Raw genomic sequence first — 18843 nt, 5'->3', positions numbered from 1 at the left:
ATTAGTCAGTCTTCAACTCTACCATTCAGTGTGATAATTTATTTTTCCTAAGAATGGGTGGTGCTTTGCCCATCCCTCAGTCCTCAGTTGAACTTGGGTTCTGCCTTCATGTTCTATCACATGCTGTAAGGAGTAAAGGACTTTTAGAGACAAAGCTGTATCTTACTCAATCTCTGCTTTCCCATGGGCCAATTTCAACTGAAGGTTTTCTATTGCTTATTGATATTTTACCTAAGGTTGGAAGACAAAAATAATTCAAGAAATAAACAGACCATGTTCCAAACCAGCAGAAACTGAATAGTTTTCTCTTCCGGATTCTAGGGAGGTGGTGCACTTGTGCAAGGAGCTCGCCTAACCACTTATCTGGAGGAAATGGTCTGGAGTAAGACTACGGAAAGTTTCTCAAATAGTAAAAGAAACGTGGGCTTTGGTGTCAGGGTGATCTGTCTCAGAATCCTGGGCCTCACTCACTAGCTGGGCAAGTTACCTCCTCATTGCTGAGCCCCTGTCATAGCACCTACCCCTCCTGGGATGGTTGCAGGGATTAAATGACATGTGGCTTCCAAAGGAATCTCAAAACATGTATCGCCAACCGTCGGCACTAGCCCGTCTGCTTCTCCTGGAACAAGTTGCCTAATGAAGGAGCTATTGGTTAGGAAAGAAACTCTACTAAAATATGTAGAAATTCTTCCTACCCAGCACTGAGACGAGGAGTCAAAACTAAGAACTACTGGGGACTCTGAGAAGACGTGCAGTCTACTTTATGATCTCAGAGTACCACTTCCTTATCCACCATTTCTCAGTAGGCTCTTTTCAGACCATCCTTTTGAAAGCTTGTTTTATATTTATGACATGAATTCTTGCTTCTTTTTGCTTGGCCAGATCCCCTGAGCATAAAACAAAGGGGCATGCCTCCAGTGAAACCAGCTAGGGGCAGCATGTAGATGAAAGTTGGAAGTGGGGGCACCTGGGTGGCTCAGTCGTTAAGTGTCTGCCTTTGGCTCAGGTCACGTTCCCAGGGTCCTGGGATCAAGCCCCATATCGGGCTCCCTGCTCTGCGGGAAGCCTGCTTCTCCCTCCCCCACTTCTCCTGCTTGTGTTCCCTCTCTTGCTGTGTCTCTCTCTGTCAAATAAATAAAATCTTAGAAAAAAAAGAAAAAAGAAAGTTGGAAGTGGATGTGAGTGGGGGAGAGAGAGAGAGTGGGTGCCTGACTTTGAAGTCTGGTGTGTGATGGAAATTTGACCAGAGTGGGAGTGTTGTGCATAGGAGAGAGGAGTTCTGTCATTCAACTTTTAAGAATTCTTCCTACAGGAAGACTTATAAAATTACACAAAAGTGTACAGTCAGGGCGCCTGGGTGGCTCAGTCATTAAGCGTTTGCCTTCGGCTCAGGTCATGATCCCAGGGTCCTGGGATCAAGTCCCATATCGGGCTCCCTGCCCAGAAGGAAGCCTGCTTCTTCCTCTCCCACTCCCCTTGCTTGTGTTCCCTTTCTCGCTGTCTCTGTCTCTGTCAAATAAACAAATAAAATCTTAAAAAAAAAAAGTGTACAGTCAAGGACAGACTTATGACAGCATTGTTTGTAAAAATGAACATTGGAGACTATCTAATGTCTATTACTAGGGGATGGTTAAATACATTATGGTGTGCACATCCTATAGAACATTACGTGGGGATCTAAAAGAACAAGGTGAAGTTGTATATATTGACACAAAAGCATAGTCCTAAGGTATGTTCGAGTAACATAAGCAATTTTCAGATTAGTATGTACCGTATGATGAGAGAGAGAGAGACGATGAGTCTGGCAAAAGAGTGGGTCATGAAGGGGAAGGACTCTCACTTTTTGTACATTTTATTTTTTTGCATCCTGTTTTATAAGCAGCACAGGTTGTTCTTCTAAAGTAAACAAACAAACAACCAAACAAAAAACCCTGTTGGCTAAAGTATAAATGTATTAATGTTCAAACAAGTTAAAAGAGGAAGTTAAAAGCGTTGTCCCCTCCTGCACCTTGCCACATACTCTTTATACTCACACGTGATAATCCTGAGACACAGGTCAGAGGGGTGCTAGATCGGCTAGTAGGCATTGGCCGTTCAGTTAAGATTTGGTGGTTGCTTTCCAACAGGAGAGGAGTTGCTAGAATGGGGTCATTATTGGAGAGGCCACTTTCTCCTTCATCTCTTTGGAATTGCTTAGAATGAACCATCCAGTGTATAAATCTGTTTTCTCTAAATGGGGGACACCACCATCTCAAAACAGAGCTCATGGCTCTCTTGTCAGGAAAATGCTAGGCATGCCCTCCTCTTGAAGTCTACTCATAGGGCCATAGGTGCCACAGCCAGCACTTACAATAGTCTCCTTGCCTGCAGCGCTGTGGGACAGCAGTTCTGACGGTGGATGTCGATGTCCGGTAGGCATGTGATCAGGGGACCCCGCTGAAATCTGACTCAAATCCCCAACACACACAGTCTGGATGGAGACATGACACTTGAAGTCTGGCTTCTCAGATTTTTTAGAATAAAGCACAGCAGATTTTCAGATTTCTCTTCATATGACCAGGCTAGCAATCTGAAGGTCTGGGAAATTGACATGTTCCTGTCTCTCCTTCTAGGACATTTTTTCTTTTAGATAAATAAAAAGGGAAAAATATAGGATGTATGTGAAGAATGTGTTTATCTGTTAAGGGTTTTGTACTATAGTTACAACAACACTGACATTGCATAATGACGTATTTTCTAGGTGCTGTTGTGGTTTCACTTTCAAAGGCATTAAACTTCAGCAATTTCATATATATTCGAGTTGCATCATTTATCATGATTTGCAAACATCATTTAATGATGTGTTGGATGTAGTGCCCAGTCCTCATCAATTCTATTTTACGGTCGCTCTAGAATCTATCCCACTGCCACCACGCTTCCTTCATTTTATCCGGACTCTTCTAGTGATCTTATGATTGCTCTTCTGATCTCCACTCTCCCCATTTTATGACCTCTTTTTATATGCTGACAAATTAATCTTCCTGAAACACAGTGCTGGGCATGCCACTGTGTGTTAAAACATTTTCAGCAGGACTGAGTAAGCCTTAGAAGTCCATGCCCTTTAGCCTGGCTTTCCAGGTCCCACAGAACTTGAGAGAAGCCTTGTTTCCCAGACATCCTCCAGTAACTTCCAGAGATCCTAAGTTCCAGGCAAACTGAAGTATCCCTGCATTCCCCATGCAGTACCTTACTTCTACCCTGGGTTATCTGCTAATGTTGTTATAACTTGAAATTTCCTCAGACCTCACGAGCCTAAGGATGAATATGGAGGCACATTACCATCAATACTGCAATTTCACTAGCTTCTCAGATACAGGAAGTCCAAACCTCTACCAACTTTTCTTTCAAATATTTTGACAATTCCAGTACAGTGTCCCCATATATTGAAATGATACTTGAGCTGACAGGCAGGCATGCTGCTACTTCACTTTTCTAGGGGCCAGGGAACTCTCTGTGTTTCTGGTGGTACCACTGGCTTCCCCGTGTCCTCCTGCTGTGCATCTTGAGCCCTCCTGAGGCCACGGTTGACCTTGGCAGAGTGAGAAAGAATGGCTCTCTCTCCTTTGTCACAGTCTGTTGGTGGTATGTTAAAGCAGTGTTGTCTGGGCTCTAGTGTGTTACAGAACATAGAGAAAGAATAATCTTTTATTTTGCAGTACCACTGGAATTAAACTTGCACCCAAAGTCTGCCTCACAGCTCCCAGGCTATATTTAGAATCGCCACTTCTCTTTGATAATTCAGGTTTTGTTCCTGGATCCTGCAGTTCATGCCTGGATTTTCTTCTTGTAGGATGAGTTGTTCTGTTAAGAGGTTTCTCAGGACCTCTGCAAAGAGATTTGTGTTGGACCTTGCTACCAGTTTACTAAACATGTCCAGAAACTCTGGCTCCTGATAGTGTACTCAACTTAAGTTCTTAATAGGAGACATCTTAGCCTTCAAGCAAGGAGTCTTTCCTTTTGCCTGCCCCAGTACTTTATCAGACATACCTCCATCCCATCTCCTACAGATGGACTCAGCTTGGGCAGGATTCATGTTTACAAAAGAACACATACAATGTGATAGCATTTATGTAAATTTTAAAAATATGCAGGACCTGTTCCCCAAATATTTATAGAACATATGTGTTTGGCTGAACTATAAAGGCAAGCAAGAGGGAGGGTGGAAGGTGTCAGGGAGGGATATACAAAAGACATTACCCATATTAGTAATGTTTTGATTTTTTAGGCTGAGTGGTGGGTCCATGGTGTTTATTATTATTTATAATAATGTTTATTCATTACATATATATGAATTATATCACATCCAAAATATTAAATATGTATCATGTCATAATTAAAAGTTTGTTCTGATTTAAGAAAACATGTAAGTATTGATTTGTACTTTGCATTGCTTTCTTATCCCTTTGTTTTGCTTTTTAGTACTCCTCCTCTGTATTGTGTACTGTAATCTTCAAGTTCTGGAGCATCCTTTCATATTTGCCTTCTTTTTCTTACCTCAAGAGCTGTCCTTCTGTTTTCTTCTATGATTTTTACCTCTGCTCCCTTCAAGACTGCGAGCTTCTTTATTTAGTTCTTTTCTGTGTATATTACATGATTCATTGTCTATTAGACCAGACCTCTGGGTTTTCTATCTCCTTTTTATTTTTTTGGCTGATCTTTGAAAAGATACAATTTTAGATATTTTATGGACTACTTTATAAACTTTTTTGGGAATTGGAATTATGGAAGATTTTTAAGAGGTGCCAATACTACAATGAAATGGAGATAGCCTCTAAGAAAAATGCTTTCTTAACAGTTTCTCCTCGGGAAATTTCTGCTGCCCCTACTCCAGCTAAAGAACACCTAGAGTAAGCATCTGTGGGATACCATGTAGCCATTAAAAATGATCATGTAGCTTATTATTTACTGACACAGAAAGATGTTCATGGCATATTAATAAATGAAAAGAAATATATTATGCATATATGCACAATTTTGTACATAACGTATATATTATTTGATTTCATTTTTATTTAAAGGCTTCTATATCTAACCACATATATATGCATTGATAAAACTAGAAGGACATACACAATATTAATTTCATCTAATTGATAAAACCATTAACAGTGGTTATCTTGGAGTGGTGGGATTTGGGATGATATTTTTGGTTAAGTTTATATGACTTTCTCTGTTTTCTAAAGCGCTTGAAATGAGCATGTGTGGCTTTTATAAAAACCAGCAAATTCATTTCCATTTTGATTAAAAAAAAGTTTTTGGTGAGATTAAGAAGTTTCTCCTCAAAAGATTTCAGGTTTTTTAAAAAAAAAATCTGCAAATATACTTATCTGGAAGTAACCTACCTGGTAGCATTTAGCATAACGTATTAGCAGATTTTAAAGTGAAAAAAAAAGAGTGAGAAATCCACATGGTATCTCACTGCACACATATTAGAAATCACAGTAAGTTATAGGTACAGGCCACATCACTCTGCTTGTGAGGGTAGGTCCTCCCCGAAGATAAGGGCGCTAGGGAGAGCGGGATGGACAAAGAGTAGACTGCAGAGAGGAAGGGCAGCTTCCTAGGGTTGCATAGTTCCATCTAGGGAAATGGAGGTGTGTGAGTTTCTCCAGGGGACCCAGCAGAGCACCCTCAAGGCAGAGGAAGAAGCTACTCCACTAGGTTTTCTTAGGACAGAAGTATGCTCCTGATTCCACTGTTCCCACCTCGAATTCTAAGACACAAGTCAGCGGCAGTGGCAATGGTGACCACTATCATGGTGGGATGCCAATCTATTCTGCTTTGCCTGGGACCTTCCTGTTTTAGCACCGAGAGTCCTACATCCCTGGAAACCCCTCGGTCCCAGACAAAACTGGGATGTTGGTCTCCTTATATGGTGGGAATATCAGCAGGGGTCAGGAGATGTATTTGGCTGAGTAGTAAAAGGTTTTTGGAGGCCATGACAAGCAAAGAAGAGGAGGTGGCAGTTGCCATAGTCACTGCGATGGGGTTTGTTAGAAGCAATGCCAAGCTACGGTGTTGTTGGTAGCAGTGATCTGAGCTGCAAGAGAAGAGCTGTGTTGACAGCTCCAGCAGGAAGGGAGGGGTTTCCACTTTTCCACCCTTGTTGTAATGAGGAAATCAAAGGTGTTGGGATGGAGGTGGTGGCGAGGATCCAAGAACTACACTGACAAAGACCACACTTACCATTCTTGTCTCTCTGCAGCTTTTCAGGTGCCCTGCCCCCACACTTGGGGCTGGGAAACAGGAGCGTGTTCTTTCCAGATTTCATCCAGTTTTGGGGACTAGAGTCACCTTTTGCTCATTTACACATCATCGCTTATATTTCTTATTCATGTTCTTCTGTAAAAAAAAAAAAGGAAGAAAAAAGTCAAGTATTTCTTAACTTACCAGGCAATGGAACATCTATTACAGAAGAAACTCACTGAGTGGTTTTACTGAGGGGATTGAAAACTATCACCTGGATAGGAAAGAGTAAATCCACAGACCTGTATGCTGGTCCTGTAAACAATGACCTGTGGTTCATTGGTCAAGAAATACTTTGCAGTTGGATGCCCTGAGGTCAGGCTGGCCTGGGGCTCAACTTTATAGTCCTAACCAGTTGCAGCTGCAGAAAACCAGTTATGATGAAACAAACACACAATGTTCCTCTCTGCTGTCTCTTAGGCAGGTGCTGTTCTAAATAGGATGTTTTCTAAGTGGAAAGGTCTCTTGTAGTCAGACTTTGCCCCCTCTACCTCTCCATTTTAATCCCTGCATCAGCCACCATTTCCAGGACTTCGCTGGAACAAATCCCATCTTTTTATTCTGGACAAATAGTACTTTCCTTAGTATTTCCAAGTTGAGTCTTGATCACTGTTTATTTTCCCAAATTTTCTTTCTTCCCTCCTCCCCCCCTTCCATTCTGTCTTCCCCACCCCCCCATCCTCCCTACTTCCTTCATTTTTTTTTTTTCTCTGATGAGGGCAGACTATTTAATCTCCATCAACTCACCCTTATCTCTTTGGTTCGTTCTAAGCTTCCTTTGCAGCCAGCTTCCCACAGCTACATTTGTCCTCAGTCCAACTATATGGCTTGGACTCTCAGGGAGTCACTAGCTTTGACCCCCCCAGGTCATTGTTTCTTTTAGAGCCACAAGAGTATGAAATAATGACATATTTGCATTGAATTATGATTCAGCCTTCTTGGCCCTACAACCACAAATTTCTAAAGCTTTGGAGGGAAGGAGTGTTTGCTACAAACATTGGCTGTAATGACAATGCTTCGATGTGCTTTTCATTTCCTAGATGTAGTCATAAACCCATGTAAACGGTGGCTGAAATGGTTGGAAGTGGAGTATTTAGAGGATCTGACATGGTTTAGATAGGGTTCTTCACATGGCTGCCTACACAATACTCTTTTTAGTTTCTTTCTTTACAAATATGCTTCTCCCCCCACCCCCTTTCTTTTAAACACTGGTACAGAACAACTAGAACTTTGACTTTGGTATCACAATTTATGTGGCCGATTTTATAGACTATTGTGTTTCATGTTATAGAATACTTCTGAGAGTTACAAATAATTTTTTTTTAGGGCATAGGGCTTTTGTGTAGGTATGTTTGGAAGGGACAAAGAGTAATAACATGGTGGAATATGATAAAAGGAGGGCATATACTTTTCCTGGTACAAGCCACATACCTCCTCTGTCCCCAGCCTAATGCAATGTTTCTGTCCATAGTTTATGTTGAATTCCCTGTCCACGCAGTCTGTGGTTTGCCACTGCTAGATCCTTCTTCCAACTGTGAGGCTCCCTGTGGGGTTCACTGTGGTGTGAGGAGGAGTCTTGGTGACTGACATTTTGGCATCCTTTGCTTGTTGTAGGCTTCAGCTGCCTCAACCCCTTTCCAACATCATGATACTCTCCTTTGCTCAAGATTTACTCTATGATTAATTTTTACTATAGACACTTGGATATCAGAAGTTAGACTGTTTAAGGAATGCATATTGCTATTAAGTAGGGTAAGTCTCCCACACAATTAACTTCAGGACTTGTGTTGTCAGGGTTTCTGTTAATGGAACGATATACAGAATAATCTCTAAACTTCACAGTGTGATCATACAGCAATATAGGTCATGTTCCAAACACCACCAAAGGTGGCCGTAGGATCAGGGCCTGTTTTGAAGATAATAGCTGATATTTACTAAAATAATCAACTAATTATACAGTAATGACAAAGTCAGAAACAAATGTTCACTGCTAAGTAATTCCTTACCTTGGGATAATAATATAAGGTTAGCTTCTAGTACTTTTGGGTGGATGACCTCAGGGTTTTATAAATACTAATACATTATATCTTATACATGGAAGAATTAAGAAAATTGTATGGCCATTTCTCTGTATAGCCCGATTGTATGTCTGTGTTTATATTTTCTTTTTAACTTATGTCTTTGTATCTTAAATTGTTCCTACAGAAAAGACCACTAGGTCCAAGGCAAAACTGTGACACAGGTAGAGTTTGAGTTCAACAGCTTCTGCTTCATCCTCATTTCCGTTTGTTTTTTTCTTCGCTCCTGATATATCTTCACCCCCACATAAGGCCTAAACTGGGCCTCATTCTGGGCCCCAGTCAGCTACTCCATAACTTATAATTAAGGTATTACCTGAGCAAATATTTATATATGACCCCTCCAAGGACTGTACTTACATTTATTTGGTAAATGTTTACTTTGATATATTAAAATTGCAGAAAGTTACAAAAGTAATACAAACATCCCCAGTTTACCCTTTATGCAGATTCGGTAATTGTTTACATTTTCCTCTGTTTATCATTTGCTTGCTTCCTTTATTTGTATGTATGTATGTATGTATGTATTTTTTTTGAGCCATTTGATAGTGATTTGCAGACATCATTCCTCTTTACCACTAAGTGCTTCAGTATGTATTTTCCAAGAACAAAACATCCTCTTACATAACCACAGTGCAATGATCAAAACCAGGAAATTTAACACTGATACCATGTTATTATTCATATTAATTTTATAGTTTATATTAGGTTTGTAAATTATCCCAATAATATTCTTTAAACCTTTCCACTCATTCCAGATCCAATCCAAGAATACACTTTATACTTAATTGGCATGTCTCTTTAGTCTTCTTTAAATTGGGACAGTCTCTTAGTCTCTTTCATTTTCTCGGTATTTTAAAAAAGTGTAGGCCTATGATTTTGTAGAATGTCCTTCAATTTGAGTTTTGTCTGATGTTTCCTCACAATTAGATTCAGGTTATGCATGTTTGGTAGGAATAGCAAAGAAGTGATGTGTTCTTTTTGGTATAGCATATCAGAAGGCTCATGATGGGTGGAATATATTTCTTTTTTAAAAGAGTACTCTTAAACATGCGAAAGCTTTCATGTCATAAAGGACAATATATTTAAAAATGAAATGAGAGGATGTATTTGAACAAGGGATCTTATCAAATCCCTTAAGGGATTTTGTTGTCATATAGTTTGTCCTAGTATTAGTTCACCCATTAATTCATTTATTTGTTCATTCATTTAGTCCATGTTGGTCAAACACCTACGGAGTAGTAGAAAACTTCCAGGTGCTGAGGATAAGCAGGAAGAACAAAAACAAAACAAAAACCCACTTTCCTCCTGAAGCTTCTATGTTTTAATGTGGCAAAATACACGTTAAACAATTTAGGTTGGTTATATAGTATGCTAGAAGGTAAAAAGGGCCGGGGGGGAAATAGAAAGCAGGGAAGATATGATCAGGAATACTGTAGGAGGCTGTAACTTTAAGGGAGGTGATGGGGAAGGCCTTCCTGAGAAGGGAACGTGGTAAACTTCAGGCCCAGAGGCTGAGCAATGTGACTTCTGTACTTTGAGGAGGCAGAGATTAAAAGGGCGTTCAGTGAAAGAACTCTACCTTTGAAAATTTTATTAGTGAATCATCTATAATTTATCCATCAAGTAGTTGAAATGTCAGAGGCCAGGGAGGAGGAAAGGAACAGTGACTGCTGTTCACTGGTATTTAGAATATTGGGTGGGATGGAACTGGGAAAGATGCAAGCCCAGTGCAAGGTTGCAGAGAACGAAGCTTCTAGTGCTTGCTAAGTAGAATACTGAGAGAAAGATAAGGTGGGGGACGAAGAAGGAGGGCTAGGAGGGATAAGTGGGGCAAAATTTGAACAACTGGCAGAAGGTAAGCTAGATAATAACATATGATGCACATATTGTATGCTGTATTTTAAGATTTTATATTTTAAGAAAGTAAATAGACTGTTGAAGCAATTGCATTTGACACTTGACACCAGAGGAAGAATTTTGCTTCATGTCACAATGTCTCAGAAAGGAATCTGCTTATGTCCACCTATTCTAGAGTGAGAGTTTCATATAAGTGATAATATAGGTCAATGGCTCCTCTTGCCTGGTGGAAAGTGAGACTTTTAATGGACATGTTTTCTCAGGGAATATTCATTCTACTATCTCCAAAGTCTGAGGTTCCTGCTGCCCTTTTGCTGTCAGGATGGAGAGATGTCTAAGGATCTTCCTCATCCCTTTTCATCCTCACCGCCCCTACAAGGCCCATCTCCTCTGGTACCCTTTTCACCTCCTTTGGTTACCCCTTAATCCCATATGGTTCCCTAGGCCTGTAATGCTCTTATATCACAGCTACTTCTCATTCTTTCTTTCAAAGACACTCTGGAATGTCATTTTCTTGTGGTCTTTCTCACCTATGTGGGGTTCACAGTTGGTTTACATCAGCGTGCTACCCAGAAAGCCAGGTCTGCAGGTGGAGAGGAGGAGGTAGGATGGTAGGATGCTTCAGTTGTGTTCTAAGAATGTGGGACACTCACCCCAGATCTTCCTGCATTCCTGCCTGCTTTGTGGCAGGCAGGACCATGTCGAAGTTGAGATGTGACCTCTGGGGCCTGGTTTGAATCCTGGCCCTACCACTAACTAGCTATGTGCCTTTGGGAGGTTACTTTATCTTTCTGTATCTCAGTGTCCTCATATGTAGAGTGAAGATAATAAGAGTTCATACCTGATGGGGTTGTTGTAAAGATTACACGGGTTAATATTGGGAAATGCTTTTAGAGTAGAACCTGGGACATTGTAGGAATGATATGCCTGCTTATTAAATAAATAAAATAGGTTTGAGATGACGGTTGTAGGGAACAGGAAGGTTTGGTTTAGGACAGTGGCTGGTCCTTGTTTATCACTATGTGGACCTGGAGCTACACTTGCAGTGACCAGAGGCAGTCTCTTCACTCCAGCACATTCTATAAGGGTGGACTGTAATACAACACCCTGATGCCAAGTATGCTGTATTTCCTCAAGAGCTCCAGCAGTCCATGAAAGAGCCATGTGTTGCTCAAGAGCAATACTGGGAAATGCTGGTCACTAAGGCCTACTGTGCGCTCCATCTCTCTTGATCCTTGCAACAACCCAATGATGTCAGTGTGGCAGATGCTACCAGTTGACCATGAATCTCCATTTTCCCTTTCTTCTTTTATCATAGAATGCCTGAGTTTTGTCAAGCACATGGTCGCACAGCTGGTGACTATATCGCCCAGCTTCCTGAACGGTGAGGCATGGCCATGTAACCAAATTCCGGCCAAGGGAATGTGAGCAGAAATCAAGTGTGCCATTTCCAGGTTGTGCCTTCAAAAGGAACAGGCAGGGCGCCTGGGTGGCTCAGATGGTTAAGCGTCCGCCTTTGGCTCGGGTCATGATCTCAGAGTCCTGGGATCGAGTCCCACATCGGGCTCCCTGCTCCTTGGGAGCCTGCTTCTCCCTCTGCCTCTCTCTCTCTCTCTCATGAATAAATAATTAAATCTTTAAAAAAAAAAAAAAAAGGAACAGGCATATGCTCCCTTTGCTCCTTTGTCCTATTCTCATTGGTTGGCATACAGTTATGGCTGAGGGAGGGGGGACAGACACCTCAGACTCGGAGATGAAAGCCTCATATCGAGGATGGCTGAACTGCCTAACCAGCCGTGCAGTCCAGGTCTGAGATGTTTTGTATGAGAGAAATAAACTTTTATATTGTTTAAGTCATGGTATTTTTGGGGGGTTCTTTTCATTTAGCAGCTTAGAAGGTGTTAATATCTTTATCTTACAAGAGAGAAATGGAAGCTTAGAAAGATTAAGTGACTCAGTTTGTAAGAAGCCATAGTGGGATTCAAACCCAAGTGCTCTGATGCTGGAGCTGAAACTTTTACTGTGCATCATGTCATTTTGCCCCTTGAAGCCCTGCTGGTCTATGATCTGGGTTAATGGGAAAGAAAGGGGGAGAAAGATAGTCCCGGTCCTCCGGGTCTACATCCCCCGCTACAACCAACAGTTCCACTCAGTATGTACAATTTACAACTATTAGTTTCTTCACAGATACATAACTGTGTGGTCTCAATCCATATTGAATGTGTTGATTTATCTATGAGGTTTTTGTCATTTTTTTGAATTGTCAGAGTTTAAGAACCCAAGTCTGGTTTCTGCATACAGATTTAAGCCCAGAGTCGAGCACAGATGCAACACTTAACAGCATATACCAAGGAGACCATCAAAATACCTCAAAGACAGCAGCCCTGGAACATAACTCAAGCCAGGCACAGCATCCCAGTAGTTCACACGACGGACTTGCACAGGCGTTGCAAGGGAGGGAAAGATGAGGAAGGAAAGTGGATGAACATCAGGAGCCAAAGCCAGTCTGAGTCAGATACAGAGGCCAGCATGCTTGGGCAAACTTGAGAAAGGCTGAACCCCAGCTGCAAATGTTTGCTTGCTCTTCTCATTCTAGTCAAGGTGTCACAACACCATCACTGATGAAGTCAGGCTTTCCAGAAAGAATGGAAGAAATCTCTTCAGATTTCTGTGGCCACAGTGGGGCTAATTTATTTGGCCATTATTTCCTTGGGGAAGCCTCCCATGACCTCTCAAGCTCAGGTTGGGTGACTTTCTTTGGTACCACTGCAACAGCTCTTATTTCCTTTCTCAGAACACTCTTCACATGGTGTTATTTCCTGGCGATTTGTTTGTTTTTGGTTTTGTTTTGTTTTGTTTTTGCCCATACCCATCTCCTTTAGTGCTATGTTCCCAAAGTCAAGCATGCAGAGCACATAGGACACTGAAGACGTTCACTAGATGGACTGAATCCCATGGGGGTGGTGGTAATGGCTCAATATAATACAAAAGGTGTTGTTCTTTCTGAACAACCTAATAAGATATGCATTGTATAGGCATCTAGAATCTAACTACTTATCTATCTTTAAAATTTTATTTCCATTCCTCGCTCTCAGTGTTGATGAGTGTCAACTGGCTCAAGTTTTGTAGAGAACAATGGACAATATGTCACAAGGGACTTCAAATGTTGATATGATTTGAACCAAAAGTTACCTCTAGAAATAGGTCCTAAGGAAGTAAATAAAAATACAGAAGAAGGATGTTCACTATACTGTTATTCATACTAGAAAAAAATTAAGTGTTTCCAGTAAGGGAATGTGTAAATAAGGGATCAGTTTTTTTATTGCACACTGTGCAACCATGAAAACACACACACACACACACACACACACACACACAAATATTTTCAAAGACTAATGACTCAGGGAGAATTTCATCCCACAAGGTTAAGCAAAGAAAGCAGGACATAGGACATGGTTGTTGTGCCATGGTGCCAGAGAGGCTGGCAGCAAGGTGGTGGACGGAGTTTTGGGATGCATGGCAATGAAGTTTCTCATCAGATTCAGGAATAAGAAATTTAAACCACAGTTGTAGTGACCTAACCATTTTGGGAGGGAGCATTCCTGACAGGCTCTGCATTTCAAGAAAACAGAAGATTCAGCTAAATGACAAGAGGTTGCTATGGAAGGAAAAGAAGGTTCAAACCTCATAGGAATCCCTATTCGCAGATGGATGCCCTGACAACCTGAAACATCTCTAATTAGCTGAAGAGGAAAGGCTCAGGAAGCAATTTAAAAAAGTTAAGCAGCCTCTGTCGGCAGAACAAGGTGTCCAGCCATTGCCAGAAGAACAATGTAGCATTGACCAGGCTTTGTGTGAAGAAAACCGCAGAGTTGACCAGCCTTAGCCAGAAGAGCGTAGCAAAAGTGTAGACTTCATTACTATTCCAAAGAAAAATTAATCATCAACTGAAAAAGCACAAGAAAAAGTGAACAAGTACAAGTTAAGTGTGCTGCTAAGAAACAAGAATCTGAGAGGAGAAAATGAGAGAGACAAAGTTCAAAAGCTCTACAAAATGAAAAAAATGCAAGTGTTCAAAAGATTGAGCAAAAAGACTAAACATAAAAAGGGCTAACCAAACTTGAATTTACAAATGGTGTATCTTCTCTCTCTCTCTCTCTTTTTAAAGATTTTATTCATTTATTTGATGGACAGGGACAGCGAGAGAGGGAACATAAGCAGGGGGAGTGGGAAAGGGAGAAGCAGGCTCCTTGCGGAGCAGGGAGCCGGATGGACGTGGGGCTCGATCCCAGGACCCCGGATCACGACCTGAGCCGAAGGCAGATGCTTAATGGCTGAGCCACCCAGGCGCCCCACAAATGGTATATCTTTAAAAAAAATAATAAAAAACAGCTGTCAGATGCTTCGTCCTTAATCAAGGATTAAGCTATCTGCTGTCTATCGAGTTCTTTTGAATATGTAATGTACCTCCCAACAATTAACTAAATTTATCAACATAAACTGGAATGCTAAGCTATACAAATACCATGTCTAAATCTTCCATATATGATCTACAGAATATGATTTGCTTCTTATTTACCTCTGAGGAAAGTTGGCCTGAAGGATGGAAAGAGCCTTCTATTTGGATGACAGGTTTAAGCATGTAATACTTTTGTATCACATGAAATTCAGGGCAAATGAAATGTTTTTGAAAGTTTTTAAAAAAAGCAGCTTGTGGGTAAAGGCAGTGCCACTTTTGCGGTCCTGCAAATTTCCACGGTGGCCTAGGTGGGTGTGTGGGTGGGGGTCTTCACACCAAAGATGTCTCGACTCTGCTCCTTGCCCATTAGCCACTTCAATTCCCCGCACCAACCCACCCCCAAGCAACTCAGCTTCCTGGGTCTCCACCAGTGAGGGGAGGGCCCTGACCCAGTATTAATGAGCAACATGAGGAGAAGTGCTCTGTGCCATGGTCTTTTTGGGGTAGTGGGTGGCAGTAATAGTTCAGCTCTCATCTCCCTCAGGGGCAAGGAGCACCCAGGGTCTTCTCTGGGCATTGGGGAAGGGCTCCAAGTGCCTGCGGTGCCTCCCTGTCTCTAATGGTGTGTCCAGTACTCAGATTGGTGTAGACTGTTGTTATTTTGTATGAGCGAAATTGTTTTTACTAAACAGATTTAATACTTGAAAAAAAAGGCACACGCAATTACATGTTCTGTATGATCATTAGTCTCTTTCTCTCTCTCTCTCACACACACACATTACATACATGAGAGAAAATATCAGCAAGAAAGATCTCTGTTTATTACCATCCTTGGATAACTGTTTATTTTACATATTATTTTGTATTTCTAAGCCCCCATTAGTGGGCATTCATTACTTTTAAAATGAGAAAAAAGAAGTTACGGTAATAACAAATGCGAAATTCTTATTCCTGTGTTTCCTTCTTCTCAAACACCCAGATCAATACATGGAACACGTGGCCTGGGGGAGAAAAAGCACATGGATTTTTTTCCTTCAGGATAGTTCCAACTATGGCCACTACCAGATGCCAAAGCACATGTGGGCTACCTCCTCTTAAGTAATTGTTCTTATTAAAGCAGGAGTAAGGTGTGATAAAGCAAAGTAGGCAGAGTAGAGGGTACATGCCACTACCACATATAAAACCCACTGGCACTTTTTGCAAATTCTGCTTCCCTCTCTTGTCTGCTCAGGCCTAGCCCACCGTGGGTTGGAAACATACAGCTGCGGTAGAGTTCACCGTCCTCCCCTCACAGGGCATTCTGGATTGTAAAACATCTCTTTTCTTTGACACTCTCTTCCTTTTTTTCCCCACTCTCTCTATCCCCAAGTTACTCTGCCAGGTCACTGTGAAAGAATAAAATAAAAATATGTGGAACATGCTCAGCCCCTCAGAGGGTGGGTGGAATCAGAACAGAAAGAACAATCTCAGTTTCTGTTACTGCCCCTGCTGCTCTGTGTACCTGTCATCTAACAAAACATAATTCGTCCTCTCCATTCTTTTCTTTCAAGTAAGTGATGAAAGACAATTTGTTAATAAAGGTTCCTAGTTACACGGCCAGACTTTTCGCTTCAGCATTTATTGTATTGCCTACTTTGTAAGCCTGGATTTAGATTTGGTGATATCAGGATTCACAACATTATGTTTTGTGCCAGTACATTTTATTTCACTGGGCTCTGAAAAATCAGAGAACAGCATTTTCTAAATAACAATTTTATTCAAAACCAATGAAAATACTCATGCGTTTATGTTAATAAAATATAAAAATCTGGGACCAAATTTGTTTATTGAGCCAATCACTTGGAAGTACCTGTAGGAATCAAATAGATTTAATGTATTTTTTAACTAGGGCTGATTTTTAGAAGTGTTTTCACTTAAACTATGATAAAATGATAGTTGTAAAGTCAATGAATATAATACTAGGTATGTAGCCAAAATAAATTCATTGTCATACTTGAAAGCACATACCTTATTTTAATGTACAAGATACGATATGATCTGAAAGTGTCTTGTTTCTCCATTTCTCTTTCACTGGAAATTCCTCAGGAATCCAAACCAACACTGAAGGAAACAGAGAAAAAAAAAATAAACAGGACAATGCTCATGTAAAGAACAAAGGTTAACACATGACATCAGTTTTTATTTACTTTGTTGAAATTTAGTCAATGAAGAAAATGATTAATTTGATTTTTTCAACATTTATTTATTCACCGAGCCATGAGCTCAGGAGATGGTCAGGGCTAGAATCCTGACTTTCTGCCTTAATAATGGTGTAATCTTGGACAAGTTACTTATTTAACCTCTCTATGCCTCAGTTTCCTGAGTTGTGGGTAGCAAAAGACATCACACAAATCACACAGCTAACAGCATCTTCACAGTTGTGTAAGTGTGATGAAGGAAAAATACAGGGCACTGAAGATTGATTTTGGGGCTGCTTTTTCAATGAACTGCAGAAGTTAAACTTTTATGACAGGTTCTTGGTATCACGCTTTTGTAAAATCAAGAACTTCTGAAATTTCTACTGTCATATGCCCACCCATTATTTGTAGCTTTACTGAAAAAAGTAAAATTTAAAAATTGAGCACTCTTAATTTGAAGATTATGGTATGTTTATGTGTATTAAGGTGTTTAAAAAGAAATCCTAGCACCTGAAGGGGGGGAGGAATCACTCAGTCCATTTGAATACAATGACAAACGAGTCAACAGCTTACAAATATTTAATTTTCCAACATGGCTCTTTAAAAACATAAGAGTTCCAAAATTCTTAGAATTTTTCAAAATACTTATTCTTAGAAAGGTTGGATAGAACAGTGGTTCAGGGCCCAGGCTCTGAAATCAGAAGACTGAGGATCTTGGCTCTGACATTTTGCTGGTTTTTAAGCTTTTGACAAGTTCCTCCACCTCTTTTCAGCCTCAGATTCTTCATATTTAAAGTGGGGGATAACCAAACTTTCATCACGAATCTCGAGGCTGTTGTAAAGATTAACTGATACAGTCTAGCAAACATCTAGCAGCATTTAGCACACGGTAGACACTCCAAAAGGGGGAGGTGCTCAGCCAAAAGGGAACTTCCTTCCTAAGGATTTGCCACTATTAAGACCATTAAGAACCTGTCAATGTTTCATTTTCCCGTTTTTTAAAAAAGGCAGTTTTTCTGTATACATGGTCTGTGGTCCAGGAACACTAACGTGACATTTGAGAGTAACACGACTGGTTAAAACTTCACTGCGCCATCAGTGTTTGCATTTACTCCAAATTCCCATCAATCCTTCAGTTGCAAACGATACTAACATTAGGGTAAGTCAAAAATTCATCTTGCACAGAGGAATTCAAGGCAGGATTTCTGACTTATTAAGAGCTGAGATCGCGTTTAGAGGGCAAAGCCCCACCCAGCAGCGCCTAAGCGTTCCCTCAGCAAAATCTGTAGGCCACCAGCCGTCGCGTCGCGGGGCAGCCTGAAGGATGCTGATAACCTGAGGCGACAGTCGGGGCCTCACAGGCGGGGCCCAGAACTGGGTTCATAAATCCCAGGGTTGGGGGTCGGGCTCTCCTCCCCTTTCACACACCTCTCTGGCCTCTCCCCGTCCCGGGGTTCCGTCTACCTCCAGAGGGGACCCAGCGCCTCGTCCGTCTCCTCCCGCCCATATTTGGGTCCAATCCCATCCTGCCTGGCGCTGGAGCGGCCAATCAGGAGGCGGTCTCCTCGCGGGGGACGGGACCAGAGGGGCGGAGCTGACTGGCGGAGTCTAAAGTCGCCTACTTAAGTCGCGCGGGTTCGTCGGCTGAGGGTGGAGACGTGTTAGCTGAGGTCGCTTGCTACGTTCTGCGAGGCCAGTCGCACACCATGGCGGATAGCCGGGATCCAGCCAGCGACCAGATGAAGTCCTGGAAGGAGCAGCGGGCCGCGCAGGTATAGCCTGCGTCCCCTAGCCAGCCGGAAGGTTTGCGCAGAGAGCTGGGCGTGGGCAAGTAACGGCCCCGGCTTTGCCTGCGCAGCGGCGTTGCGGGGGGCTGTACCACTGATCACGGGCCGGGGTGGGCGCCGCTTTTCAGTCGCGGTGGACTGTTCCATTCGCGGGGAGGAGAGGAGAGGGTTCTGGGGGGGCATGCCTGCAGGTTTTG

The 18843-nt window shown here is 41.7% G+C and overlaps 1 protein-coding gene, 1 long non-coding RNA gene and 1 pseudogene across 2 annotated transcripts in view; 2 read left to right on the top strand and 1 right to left on the bottom strand.

The window, feature by feature from the left end:
• Positions 1-11542: 11542 nt before the first annotated feature.
• LOC114196926 (thyroid transcription factor 1-associated protein 26 pseudogene) lies at positions 11543-15141 on the top strand (annotated as a pseudogene).
• Positions 15142-15481: 340 nt separating this feature from the next.
• Positions 15482-18673, bottom strand: LOC114196903 (uncharacterized). The gene is made up of 3 exons (XR_003606821.2): positions 18288-18673; positions 16690-16782; positions 15482-15683 (listed from the first exon to the last, which is right to left on the bottom strand). It is a non-coding gene; the product is annotated as an uncharacterized LOC114196903 (long non-coding RNA).
• CAT (catalase) overlaps positions 18470-18843 on the top strand; it is a 36989-nt gene continuing 36615 nt past the window's right edge. Inside the window, exon 1 of the mRNA XM_028087707.2 lies at positions 18470-18631. Within this exon, the coding sequence (XP_027943508.1) occupies positions 18566-18631 (66 nt within the window). The 5' untranslated portion in view covers positions 18470-18565. The remainder of the gene's footprint in view (positions 18632-18843) is intronic.

This window comes from Eumetopias jubatus, unplaced genomic scaffold, assembly GCF_037043125.1.
Source record: "Eumetopias jubatus isolate StellerSeaLion01/CBP00866 unplaced genomic scaffold, mEumJub1_p1.0 scaffold_13, whole genome shotgun sequence".
NCBI classification, from domain to species: Eukaryota; Metazoa; Chordata; class Mammalia; order Carnivora; family Otariidae; genus Eumetopias; species Eumetopias jubatus.
The sequence above is the reverse complement of the archived record's forward strand: the minus strand, read 5'-3'. Positions and strand labels throughout refer to the sequence as shown.